This window comes from Symphalangus syndactylus, chromosome 23, assembly GCF_028878055.3.
Source record: "Symphalangus syndactylus isolate Jambi chromosome 23, NHGRI_mSymSyn1-v2.1_pri, whole genome shotgun sequence".
Taxonomy (NCBI): Eukaryota; Metazoa; Chordata; class Mammalia; order Primates; family Hylobatidae; genus Symphalangus; species Symphalangus syndactylus.
In genome coordinates this window covers 25,737,316-25,750,725 of record NC_072445.2, presented here as the reverse complement: position 1 = coordinate 25,750,725, position 13,410 = coordinate 25,737,316, and the positions used below count along the sequence as shown (strand labels likewise).

Genomic DNA, 13,410 nt, shown 5'->3' with positions numbered 1-13,410 from the left:
GTGATAATACTTAGTCATTATTTGTCTTTTTACTCTTGTTTTCCCACAAGTGCACAATGGAGTTTTCCAAAGGTCACACAACACAGGCTATCACAGCAGGCAGAACACAAAAGCACATGAAAATCCAGTCATCTTCTATTACTAAGTAAGTCAGACATTAAGAGGTTTGCAAAAATGTAAAGCAATATCACTCTTCTCACTAAATTTTTTTTGTTTGTAAAAATAGTTTTTTTTCACAAAATTATGTTATTTGTGTTGACATGAAATGGGTTTATTGTTTTCAAAATAAATTAATATTAGAAAATTTTTCAGATACAATTTCTAATATGCTAAATAGCAATAGATATAAACACATAAAAACTCTTTGGGGCCCTCAATAATTTTTAAGGGTATAAAGGTGTCTCGAGACCAGAAAGTTTGAGAAATACTGCCCTAGGTGAATGGTTAGTGCTACTATCTGAAGCCAATTCCTCCTCTCATACTAAACCCCATCCTCTCACAAACTCCAGAAATTCTCCCCGCTCTCTCACACACTTATCAATGTTTTCCTCTCTATGGAATCATTCCCATTAACATACAAACATGCTATTTCTTCTATGTTAAAACAAAAGCAAAAACAAAATAAAACAAAACCTTCTCCTGACTTCACTTTCTCTGCCAGCTGCTGCCCCATTTCTCTGTTGTCCTTTGCACCAAACCTCCCCAAAAGAGTAGTCTCTCCACTCTGATCCAGAATTCCTCTCTCCCATTCTCTCTTAAATCTACTGCCATCAGGTTTTCCCCGTCTTCCCATTCCACTGAAACTCCTCATTAAGGACTCCAAGGTCCCCAATTCCCTTAATATTGCTAAATCCCCATTTGACATAATGAATCATTCTGAGGTAGGAAGTGGGACTCGACTCTGGAGGCTCGGCTCGGACACAGGACCAAATTGAGGACTAGTTAAAATAGGTCTGGGGCAGAGGCAGCTTTCCATAAGGCATGCCCACCAGTGTGCCATATCAGTTTACCATTGCCATGACAACATCCGGAAGTAACCACCCCTTTCCACAGCAATGACGCGAACACCTGGAAGTTACCACCCTTTTCCTGGAAATTTCTGCATAATATGAGTGCAGAACTGCCTTTGAGCTACAATTCTGGGCACAATGCCTATGGGGTATCCCTACTCTACAAGGAGCAGAACCTCAGCTGCTGCTGCACACTGTTGCTTAAAAACAGTTGCTGTTTAACAGCACCAGCTCTCCCTGGAATTCTTTCTTGGGAAAAGCCAGTAACTCTCCCTGGCTGAGCCCTAATTCTGAAGCTCACCTGTCCTCCATCAAGTCTGTCTTCCTTGATACGAAGGCATTTCTCAGTTTGCACAGTTCCAAGACGCATGAATTGCGATTACCACCATTTAGTAAAATAACCCATTCCCCCAACAACATGGTTCAAATTTCAGTTAACACAGTTATTAACTATGAGTAATTGCATAAAGTACAAACTTATCTGTCAGGACTTTAGTCCACTAACTACAATGTAATTAAACAGATGCATATCACAATCAGTGACAATTACATCACTTCTTTCAAAGTCTGTTGGTGACTAGTCACTGTATATTTGTTTTATAGTTCACGCAGACAGTAAAATGTGTAGCTATGTTGCCTCCTTGTCTCTCAGTGATACACAAACTGTATTTTACAAAAATGGAAAATCAAAAGAGAGAATTGGTCAATAAGGATGAAAGTACAGCAAAGATGCAAGAAGTGAATTCAAGTCAAATATAAATGGAGTTACAGAAGAGAAAGCTGACTGTAGGAATGTCGACACAGCTGCCTTTCAAGAGACTCTGGATGTGCAGCCAGTGGAAACTGGTGAAGGCAAACCTATCAACATAAATGAGAAAAGTGGTTGTAATGAAAACAATGAAGATATCCCAGATGACTGTAAAATGCTTCACATTAAAAGAACTCTCAGAGATATCTCATTTTCATTAAAGGAAGTCTAAGACATATTTTATAACACTGAAAGCAAAAATCATAAAATGTTGGAAGTTGATCCAATCTTAAACAGGAATATGACAATTCACCAAGGCATAGAACAGATGTTCAGTCTGCATCATAAGTTATACAATGAGAAGTAGGCAAGTGCTGCTCAAACCACTTTTGATAAAGTTTTTATAAAGAAATAAAACACTTTAATTCTTAATGTTATCAATGTTTTAAATTACAATGTGCTAAGTAAAAATTAGCTTTACTATTTTTTCATGTCCTTATACATTTATAACCATCAAAGTTTTTAATGTTGTGACAATTTTTTTTTTTTTTTTTTTTGAGAGGGAGCCTTGCTCTGTCGCCCAGGCTGGAGTGCAGTGGCGCAATCTTGGCTCACTGCAACCTACGCCTCCTGGGTTCAAGTGATTCTCCTGCCTCAGCCTCCTGAGTAGCTGGGATTACAGGTGCACACCACCATGCCTAGCTAATTTTTTTGTATTTTTAGCAGAGACGCGGTTTCACCATGTTGGTCAGGCTGGTATTGAACTCCTGACCTCATGATCCGCCCACCTCGGCCTCCCAAAGTGCTGGGATTACAGGCATGAGCCACCGCGCCTGGCAGTGACAAAAATTTTTAAAGGGCACAGAACAATTGTACATTTTCCCTTTGATTATTAGAATTGTTTTGCATGTTATCTTTTAGAGTCCTACGCTACCCCTTCATTTGGCATCCAGGATACCACATTTTTTTCCTGCTTTATTGATTTTCCTTTTCAGTCTCCCTAACTGTAAGTGTTGGTGGACCCCAGAGCTTAGTTCTCAGAGCCATTCTTTTCTTTAGCTACACTAACTCCTTTAGAGATTTCATCCAGGCCAGGGGCAATGGCTCACGCCTGTAATCCTAGCACTTTGGGAGGCCAAGGAGGTAGAATCACCTGAGCCCAGGAGTTCTGGGCAACAAACTGAGACCCCTGTCTCTACTGAAAATTTAAAAATTAGCTAGGAATAGTGGCGTGCACCTGTAGTTCCAGCTACTTGGGAAGCTGAAGTGGGAGGATGTCAGGAGTTTGAGGCTGCAGTGAGCTCTTATTCCACTATCGGCATTGCATGCCAGCCTGGGTACAGAGCGACATCCTGTCGACAGAGAGAGAGAGAGAGAGAGAGAGAGATCATGCAGTCTCACAGCCTAAAATACCACTATATGCCAACAACTCATCGCCAGCCCAGACCTCTCACTCAAACTCCAGATTTACATATCCAACAGACTATATGGTCTCTACTTCGCTGTCTTAAACCTAATATACGATATATCCAGAACTGAAATCCCCACCCCAACCAACAAAGAAGGCAACTGCTCTATCCACATCCCACATCTTCCCCATCTCAGGTGATCACAATTTCTTCCTTCCAGTTGCTCAGGCCAAACATCTTGGAGTCATCCTTAACTATTCTCTTCCCCTCACATCCCCTAGAAAATCTGTCTGAAATCCAACTGGTGCTACCTTCAAAATATATCCAAATCAGACCACTTCTCCCCACCTCCACTGATACCACCATCCTGGGCCCAGACATCATCGTCTCTTGCCTGGAATACTGAAAGTCTCTTAACTAATCTCTCTCCTAATCTATTTTCAACACAACAGCCAGGATAGTTCTTTTAAAATATATGTCAAATCTTGCTACTCCTCTATTCAGATGCCCCTGCTCCCAATGGCTCATTTCATTCAGAGAAAAAAGCCAGCACCTTTCCAAAGAACTAGTAAGTCCTACACAATCTAGCCCATTGTTAATTTTCTAATTCCATCTCTTACTCCTCTTCCTCTCACTCACTCCATTTCAGCCACCCTCACTGGCCTACTTCTTCCCAATGTTCCTTGAGTATTTTAAGTAAAATATGCTAGTATTTAGGGCCTTTGCATGCACCATTTCCTCTTCCTGAAAAGCACTTCCTCCAGAAATCCAATCAGCTAACTCCCCTCAAGTGTTTGTTCAATGTCACCTCAAGGTACAACCACCTACCCTGACCTACCTTCACAACCTACTGCCACTCTCCAGAAACACTTATTACTCTTAATTTGCTCCAATTTTTACAGCATTCATCACCCAATATACTGTATAATTTATTTGTATTATTGTCTATATCCTGCTGCTTGGAAGGTCAACTCAATGTGGGCAGCAACTTCTTTTTTGTTTACTGATAAAAGTCCAAGGGCCTGGTGATAGTCTCTGACACATAATAGGCATTTAATAATTATAGCTGACCCTTGAACGACAAGAATTTGCATTGCACAGGCCCACTAAAACCTGGATTTTCTTCTGCTTTGCCACCCTTTAGACAGCAAAACCAATCCATCCTTCTCAGCCTACTCAACACGAAGATGAGGATGAAGACCTCTAAGATGATCCACTTCCACTTAATGAATAGTAAATAATTTTCTGTTTCTTATGATTTTCTTAATTTTATTTTCTCTAGCTTGCTGTATTGTAAGAATACAGGATGCAATACACACGACAGAAAATATGTGTTAATCAACTGTTTATGTTATCAGTAAGGCTTACAGTCAAAAGTAGGCTATTAGTAGTTAAGTTTTGGGGTGTCAAAAGTTATACATGAATTTTCAGCTGTGGAGGGAAGCTGGTACCCCTAAGTCCCACATTGTTCAAGGGTCAACTGTATTTGCTAAATAAATGAAGTTGAAAAAGTTCTAAGTTACTAGTTATTACATTGACACAGGGAACCTTCTGTTTATATCTAATAATTCCCACCTGGTGAGAGAAATTGGAAAATCTAAAATGTGATTACTCATTTGTTTTCTCAAGAATTACTTCCTAAATATCTTGAGTGTGCCAAACCCTAGCAATCAAACACACACCTTTCTGATTCTGGAGCAGGTGCTTCTCGCTTTCGGACATGGTTCTGAATTGATGCGAGTGCTTCTGGCGAAGACTGGGCAGCATTGCTCTCCATGTATTTCAAAACATACTCGTCTGTATCAAGGATGATGAACCGGTGACCAAACACTGGAGAGAAGGTAGCAACACACTTAGCTTGGTGATGTTCTCTTACGCAATCAGGAGTAAAATAGTATTAACCCTCCAATGATAAATTTACAGGTATGCATTTATGACAGAAACTAATGAGCTTTCTTTAAACAACATACTAATATGCAGTCGTTTGCTCAGTATTCACAAAACTTATTGTCGACATCTGTAGCCAACAAATGCAATCAACTTAGAGTTTAATTGATTAGGAAGGTGATTAACACATTATACCATATATACAAGGATAGTAGCATTATCTCAGTTGCAATACAATCTAATTGCCTCTTACAAGGTTAAATGAATTAAATTCCAATTAAGAACTCATTCAGGCAGCCAGTAGGAAATTCTGGACTGTGTTTAGACCTACCCTCAATCACAGCACCAATGAAGAAGTCACTGGGGCCATAGTAGATAGGGTTGTCCACTGTAGAGTATGGTTTAACAACTTTAGTCCTGTGAAGGTACTTGCCCCCAATGATACCAGAATTGCGAACAGGAGGCTCAAAGATACTGATCATGTCGGTAGCTAGAAAGTAAGAGAAGACAAATCTGCGGTCTTTGTCTTCTGGGATGGGGGATTCCTACAAAGGTGAAGAAAAGAGGATATTATGAAGGTTCATGGTCTATGCAGACGTGCAAACGTAAATGCCTATAGGGGCCAGGTATAGGATATAAATGAAGCAGTCTGGGTTCTTACAATATAAACAAACCATCTATGGGGAACCTCTGGCGTCTCTGGGAAGAACATGCCTCATCTAAGGGAGGCTTCCCAAGGGAGGTCACACCAACGCAACTCAATTGTTGCCTTGTGAGAATGTAGGCCTAATGTTGCTGGATCTTTCAGTTTTTCAAAAGATAAAAATGTGGATTATTATTTTAAACCTCTGATTTTAAAGTACTTACTCCAACTCTTTTAAAGCACCATGAAGCCCAAATAAACACAGTATGCTAGAACATATATGTGGGCTACATTCTGACCACAGGCTGCTAGTTGAGACCTGTTGGCTGACATTATGTTCAACTTCATGAACACTAAGATGATTATGCAAGGTTTTATTTTTTAAGCAAATCAATTTATATACATAATGTAAAAAATAAAATTCAAAAAGAAGGGATAAGAGTAATATAAAATCAAAGAATTGAAAGTGATTCTGAGAAACTACCTTGTAGACAAGACTTTTTCTAAATCAAATTGCAGAGTGATCACACAACCCCTAAGGAAGAAATTCCAGTTTCAACAAACCTTAATACAGATTTGCTTATTCCTGACTAAAATCCGCTCATATTGTAACTGTAGCACATCTTCTCATTAAGACCATGGGATTGTTTGTGTAATAATTCCTTATCTATTAAAGAAGTCATGGCCGGGCGCGGTGGCTCACGCTTGTAATCCCAGCACTTTGGGAGGCCGAGGCGGGCGGATCACGAGGTCAGGAGATCGAGACCACGGTGAAACCCCGTCTCTACTAAAAATACAAAAAATTAGCCGGGCGTGGTGGCGGGCGCCTGTAGTCCCAGCTACTCGGAGAGGCTGAGACGGGAGAATGGCGTGAACCCGGGAGGCGGAGCTTGCAGTGAGCCGAGATCGCGCCACTGCACTCCAGCCTGGGCGACAGAGCGAGACTCCGTCTCAAAAAAAAAAAAAAAAAAAAAAAAAAGAAGTCATTAGATTTTTCTCTTAGTGAAATAATTTTCTCATATCATTCCTTCATCTAATAGTCTCCAAATCATTTGGATTGTACACCCATGTAATGAAAATATAAATGTTAAATAAACAACCACAATATAGTTAATAAAAATCAAATCATATCACTCCTCTGCTCTCAAGCCTTCAAAGAATTTCTATCACACTTAGAATAAAATACAAACTCCTAAGCAGGGGTATACCAGGGGGTTGGTGGGGGGACAATGGTAATGGTTTACTATGGCAGGAAAGAGTACTATAAAACTTTAAAAAAATTATTGTCTTTATTGGGAATGAGGTTTACATTTATAGAAAAGCATAAACATTACAGAGAATTCTCACTCCCCTCACCAAGTTTCTCCTAATGTTAACATCCTATATAGCCATTAGTACAATTATCTGAACCAGGAAAATAACAATAGTACAATATTAGTAAATAAACTATGTTTCTCACAAATGCTCTTTTTGTTTCAGGATCCCATCCAGGATCCCACATTGCATTTAGTTATTATTTCTCTTTAGTCTCCTCCAATATGTGATAGATAGTTCCTCAATCTGCCCTTCTCTTTCATGACTTTGATGCTTTTGAAGACTACTCATCAATTATTTTCTTGAATGTTCCTCAGGCATCTCATTTTTGCATTTTTGGCAAAAGTATCCCAGAAAAGATATCATGTCTTTAGTGTATACCAGGGAGTTTATGATGTCAATATATCTTATTATGGATAACACTGACCTTGATCACTTAGTTAAGGTTTCTGCTGGATTTCTTCCCTTAAAGTTACCATATTTCTTTGCAATTACAAAACATCTTGGGGGAGATGTTTTGAGATTATGGGAATCCTGTGTCTCCTCAAAGGTTTTCCCACTAATTTTAGCAGCCATTGCTGGATCTTATCTGCAACCGTGATTACAGCAGTGTGTGCCTAATGATAATTTTTCTACTTCCCACTTTTCTTTTACATTAATTAACTGAAATTCTACTGTATGGAGGAGCCATCCCTTTGGGGATGAGTATCACTAATGTTGTTTAGAATTACAGGCACATGATAAGAAGAAACAGACCAACTTTTAGTTGGTTTTATTTTTAAATTCTCTGCAGCTTGTTATCTATACTTTCTTGTTACCTGGACTGCTCCTATCAGCCCATTCCTCTGGCCTTGTTATACCACTGGTTGCAGAGCCCTGACTGGCCCCCGACCTGTCATTTCCACCTTTTTGCCCTCCATTCACTGCACACTGTCTCGGTCTTACATGAAGCTCTCTCAGATATTCCCCTGGCTGGCTCCCTCAGCTATTCGTTTGGTTTCTGCTCTGCTATGACCTCCTCAGAGAGGCTTTCCCCATTCTGCTGATATAAATGAGCCCCTTCCCCATCATTCTCTGTCTCGTTTTATTTTTTACAGCACATGTTACTACCTATCCTTATACAATGTATTCGACTAGAATGTCAACTAGAATGAGAGCAAATATTTGTCTATCTTATTCTCCACTGCACCTTTGGTATCTAGAACCATATCTAGCCCAGAATAGTCCTTTAATATTTGTTGAATGAATTAATAATTAAACATATGTTGTTCTATATAAATATAGTTTGTGCATTAAAAGGAACATATAAAAATATCAGAGGCTATAAAATAAATGCACTCATAGTAAACAAAATAAACAGAAGCTGTAATATTTTCTTAACAAACATCACAGATGGTACTGTCTTGCATATCTCTTGGAAGACATTCAGCTGCTTTGAAGATCACGGTTCAAATCATATTTCTTATGTTCTTCCAAAGCTTTGCCAAGTTTCTCAGCCAGCACTCCACTCTCAGTCCCAGAGAGTTTACCACCATATTTTTACTTAAGCACCAATTGCCTACTAGGATTTGGTATGTTATTTTCTCAGAACACATCCAGTGTCTTTGCCTGACCTCCATGGGATTTAATTAATTTGTCTCTGATCATTTCTGTAGCATACTCCTTTCTTTTTGAATTTCCATATATTTTCTTTTGAAGTCCCCACCTCACTCGTAAACCTTTTCCCCTTATTGTCAAGCACCTTTCTTCCTCAAGAACTTTTGTGATGAGTCTAATGAATACATTCTCTATTTCACCAAATAGGTCAGAGGAAAACATCTGAAAATTACCATGACCAGGATATTACTTCTTTTTTCCTGCCCACATAAAGGTATCCACTATTTCTTTACTAATAGTTCTGTTGGCTTTCTTTTAAAATTTTTTACTGTGAGCAGTAACACAGAGAGAAAACTGCAAAAAAAAAAAAAAAAAAACAAAACAACAATAAAAATATCACAATGCACAGACGAAAGAATTTTAATAAAGTGAACACCCATATAACCACCATCCAGGTTGAGAAACAAAACGCTGACAGAACCTCCCAATCAATATTCTATCCTTCCCCCACCAAACAGGCCATTGCCTTGAACTGTATGGTTTTCTTTAGTTTTGCTACAAAGCAGACATCCACAAAGTTTTGTTTTGTCTGCTTTTTAATCTTCATATAAATGAAATTACATAATATGTATGCATTCTTTTGTGTCTGGATTCTTACATTCAAAATTGTGTTTATGTGATTTAGCCATGTTGTTTATTAGTAGCTGTAGTTCATTAATTTTCATTGAACAGAAATCAAATTATGACACAAATATACCATAACTTATCCAGTCTCTTGTAGGTAGACATTTAGGTCTATTTTTGCTATTATGAATTATGCTATTATAAACGTTCTTATCTTTTGGTGAACATATATTGCACCCTTAGCACAATCTAGTAAATACATTATGCCAAACTGTTTTACAAAGTGGGTATACTCTCTCAGTAAAGAGTATGAGAGTTCCTATGGTTCCATATTCTCATCAACATATTAATGATTCTGATGGGTGGGTAGAGGCAACTCACTATGATTGTAATCTGCACTTCTTTAGTTACTAACGAAGCTAAGCAACTTCTCATATGTACATATTTTTAAAGACAGCCTCTGTTGGCCGGGTTGGAGTGCAGTGGCAGGATCATAGCTCATTGCAGCTTCGAACTCCTGGGTTCAAGTGATCCTCCCGCCTTAGTGTCCCAGGTAGCAGGGACTATAGGCACATGCCACCAAGCCCAATTAACTTATTTTTTCATCTTTGTAGAGACAGGGTCTCATTATGTTACCCAGGCTGCCTTCAAGCAATCTTCCTGCCTCGGCCTCCCAAAGTGCTGGGAAAACAGGTATGAGTCACTGTACCTGGCCCTTCTTATATGTTTGGTTGCCTCTTGGATATCCTCTTTTGTGAAATGCCTGTTCAAGTTTCTTGCTCATTTTTCTTAATGATTTCAGAGTGTTCTTTATATATTCTGAATATAAGATCTTGGTTGATTTCTGTATTAAACATCTGCTCCCACTTGAAGCTTGCCTTTTTTTACACTCTTAATGGTGTTTTTTGGAAGAACAGAAATTCTTCATCTTAATATAATCAAATTTATCCATTTAATTTAATTAATTAATTTATTTATTTATTTAGGAGACAGAGCCTCGCTCTGTCACCCAGGCTAAAGTGAAGTGGCTCAGTCTCGGCTCACTGCAACCTCCACCCCCCAGACTCAAGTGATTCTCCTGCCTCAGCCTCCCAAGTAGCTGGGACTACAGGCATGCACTATCATGCCCAGCTAATTTTTTGTATTTTTAGTAGGGTCAGGGTTTCACCATGTTGGCCATGCTGGTCTCAAACTCCTGAGCTGGGGCAATCTGCCCACCTTGGTCTCCCAAAGTGCTGGGATTACAGGCATGAACCACTGCGCCCCGCCATTTATCCATTTTTAAAACATGACCACTTTTTTGTATCCAACTAACTAAATATTTCCCTGCTATAATGTTAAGATTATTTATTGCTAAGAAGTTTTATTGTTTTACCTTTCACATTTAGATTTTCAATCTACCTAGACTTGATTTCCACTTTTGGAGTGAGATGGAGGTCAAATTTTCTTCTTTTCTGTTACATGAATATCTAATTGTTTGCTATCACTGATTAGAAACATCTTCCTTTCCCAGCCCCTCTGCAGTGCTGTGTTTGTCATATGTCTTTTCCTGGGCTGTCTAATCTGTTCCACTGGTTTGTCTATCCTTGCATCAGTAACATGTTATTTTAATTACTGTGACTTTTAATACAGAGTGATATTTTTGTGAGCAAAATCCACTGATCTTGCTCTTCTCCAAGAGTATCTTGGCTATTCCTGGTGCTTTGCCTCTCCACTTAAATTACAGAATCAATTTGTCGGTAAAAATAAAAACATTTTTGGATTTTTTGACTGGAATTGCTTTTAAACCATAGATCAATTTGGGGAAAATATTTTTATAATAACGAATTTTCTAGCCAATGAACATGGCATATCCCTTCATTTATTTATGTCTTCTTAATTTTCTCTCAATAATATTTTAGGTGTTACATATTTTTGTATGTAACATATCTTTTGTATGTAACACCTAAAAGATATGTAACACCTAAAGTGTTTTTGTATGTAACACCTAAAAGATATGTAACACCTAGGTGTTACATATCTCTTGTATGTAAAAGATATTACATATCTCTTGCATGATAAAGATACATCTTTTAGGTGTTACATATCATTTGTATGTAACACCTAAAATATTATGCTAAGGAATTTATACCTAGGAATTTAATATTTTTGATGCTATAGTAAGTGGTATTTTTTAACTTTATGTTTTCTTTGTTGCTATTTGTATATTGACTTCCCTGATGTAGAAGGTAGATTCTTTATTTTCTATATATACAATTGTTCATTTTGGATAATGACAATTTTATTTTTTCCTCTTCAATCCATATACTTGTTTATTCGCTTCCTATTTCACTGTTCCAGCTAGGACTTCCAGAACAATGTGGACCAGAAGGGGTGATAGCAGTCTTGCCTTGTTCCTAATCTTAGAAAGTACCCTTTCAACATTTCATCACTAAGTAAGCCGTCTGCAGTAGACTTTGCATACATAACCTTTAACAGATTAAGGAAACTCTCTTTTATTCTTTTTTTTTAATTAAAAGTTTTGTTTTCTTTCATTTTTACTTTTTTAAACTTTTATTTTAAGTTCAGGGGTATATGTGAGTTTTATTTTTAAATCATATTAGATTGATTTTAGCAAACGCTTTTCAAAATCTAATTTTTCTCTTTTATTCTGTTAATGTGATGATGTTTCAAAACTGAAATAGACTTTTTTGGCTTATTTCTCATTCTTTGCTGAAATAATCTTATTCTTTATCTCCTTAAACATGGTAAACAAAGGTTTTTAAAAATTTTTTTTTTAATTATTAGTTATTTATTTATTTTATTTTATTTTTAGACGGAGTCTTGCTCTGTCACCCAGGCTGGAGTACAGTGGTGCAATCTTGGCTCACTGCAACCTCCGCCTCCTGGGTTCAAGTGATTCTCATATCTCAACCTCCTGAGTACCTGGGATTACAGGTGCATGCCACCATGCCTGGCTAATTTTTGTATTTTTTTAGTAGATGCAGGGTTTCAGCATGTTGGCCAGGCTGGTCTCAAATTCCTGACCTCAAGTGATCCGCCCTCCTTGGCCTCCCAAAGTGCTGGGATTACAGGTGTGAGCCACTGCTCCTGGCTTAAGTTTAAGTTTCATAGTGCCAGTATCTGAAATCCCTGTAAGTATATTCTATTGTCTCTTATTTCTGGTCACTTTTCTTTATGTTATCTTGTCTTGTTTCTGAACATTGTATTATTAATATTGTTTTTGTGAGTGCCACACATTGTATTTTTAAAATTGTAGAAATAAATTGAAGCTGAAAATGATGTCATCTGCAGAGAATTTGTTTGCTTCTGACAGTCACCTGGGGTTATTATAATCCAGGATCACCTTAATCTGATTTGTAAAACTGAGACAATCAGGGACTATGATAATTCAAAGCCAGACAATAGTCCCTTCAAAGATTAGCTACAGACAGACTTAAGCACAGAGGGTGTACCAGGAGCTTCTGCCTTTGACAGGCCCTAAATAGATTCCAATGTTTGTCCTCACAGGTGGGTCTTCTGGAATCAGCAAATACGCCTAGTGGAAAAATGAACCCAAATGTCAGGTTCACTTCTGTGGTTCTCATTGTTCCCCTGGTTCTTGCTCTATTATTCTTCACATCTTGCTAGTTGTTCAGCACCTTCAAGTGCTAACACACATACACATACACATACACACAAACACACACCTTAGCAAGAGGGCTGATCCAAATTATTTGGTCTATCATTGCTAGAAATAGAAGTCCTCTGTAAATGCTTTAACTTTTTGTGATATATCATGTTTGACCAGGTTGCTTGTGAGTACAGAAGGCTGCAATCAAAAGAAATTTATCTTTTCTCCTCATTTAGCAATATCTAACACTATTCATAGCCATTTTTGTAATCAACTTTGTATTAATTTTTCCAGGTTTTTCATTATCAAAGGTAAGCTTACAATTTTGCAGTTTACAAACTCATAGGAGTTCCTTTCCCTTTTCTAATCCTAAGTATTATACTGGTTCTTCATCAAAAGAATACTGGGTTGAAAGCCAGAAGGCTGAGTTCTAGTCCTACCCCTGTCTAAGCAGCACTGGACCTGGGACAAGACAATTAGCCTTTCTGTTTCTTAAGTTTTGAAACATAAAATGGGTACAATATTATATTGCCTTACTCATGGATAATGTGTGCAGATATAAATTC

General features: G+C 37.9%; 1 protein-coding gene across 5 annotated transcripts in view; it reads right to left on the bottom strand.

Moving 5' to 3' along the window:
- Positions 1–13,410, bottom strand: part of EFHC1 (EF-hand domain containing 1) — a 172,269-nt gene that overhangs the window by 39,400 nt on the left and 119,459 nt on the right. For 4 of the 5 annotated variants that reach the window (XR_008654341.2, XM_063632143.1, XM_055264453.2 and 1 more), the window contains 2 exons: positions 5,386–5,599; positions 4,850–4,997 (listed from right to left, as the gene is read on the bottom strand). Coding sequence is in view for 3 of the 5 variants with exons in the window: in XM_063632143.1 (XP_063488213.1) it covers positions 4,850–4,997; positions 5,386–5,599 (362 nt within the window). In the remaining 2 variants the exon portion in view is untranslated. Of the gene's footprint in view, positions 1–2,995; positions 3,111–4,849; positions 4,998–5,385; positions 5,600–13,410 lie in introns of all 5 variants that reach the window. The other variant, XR_008654342.2, reaches the window with a different exon arrangement.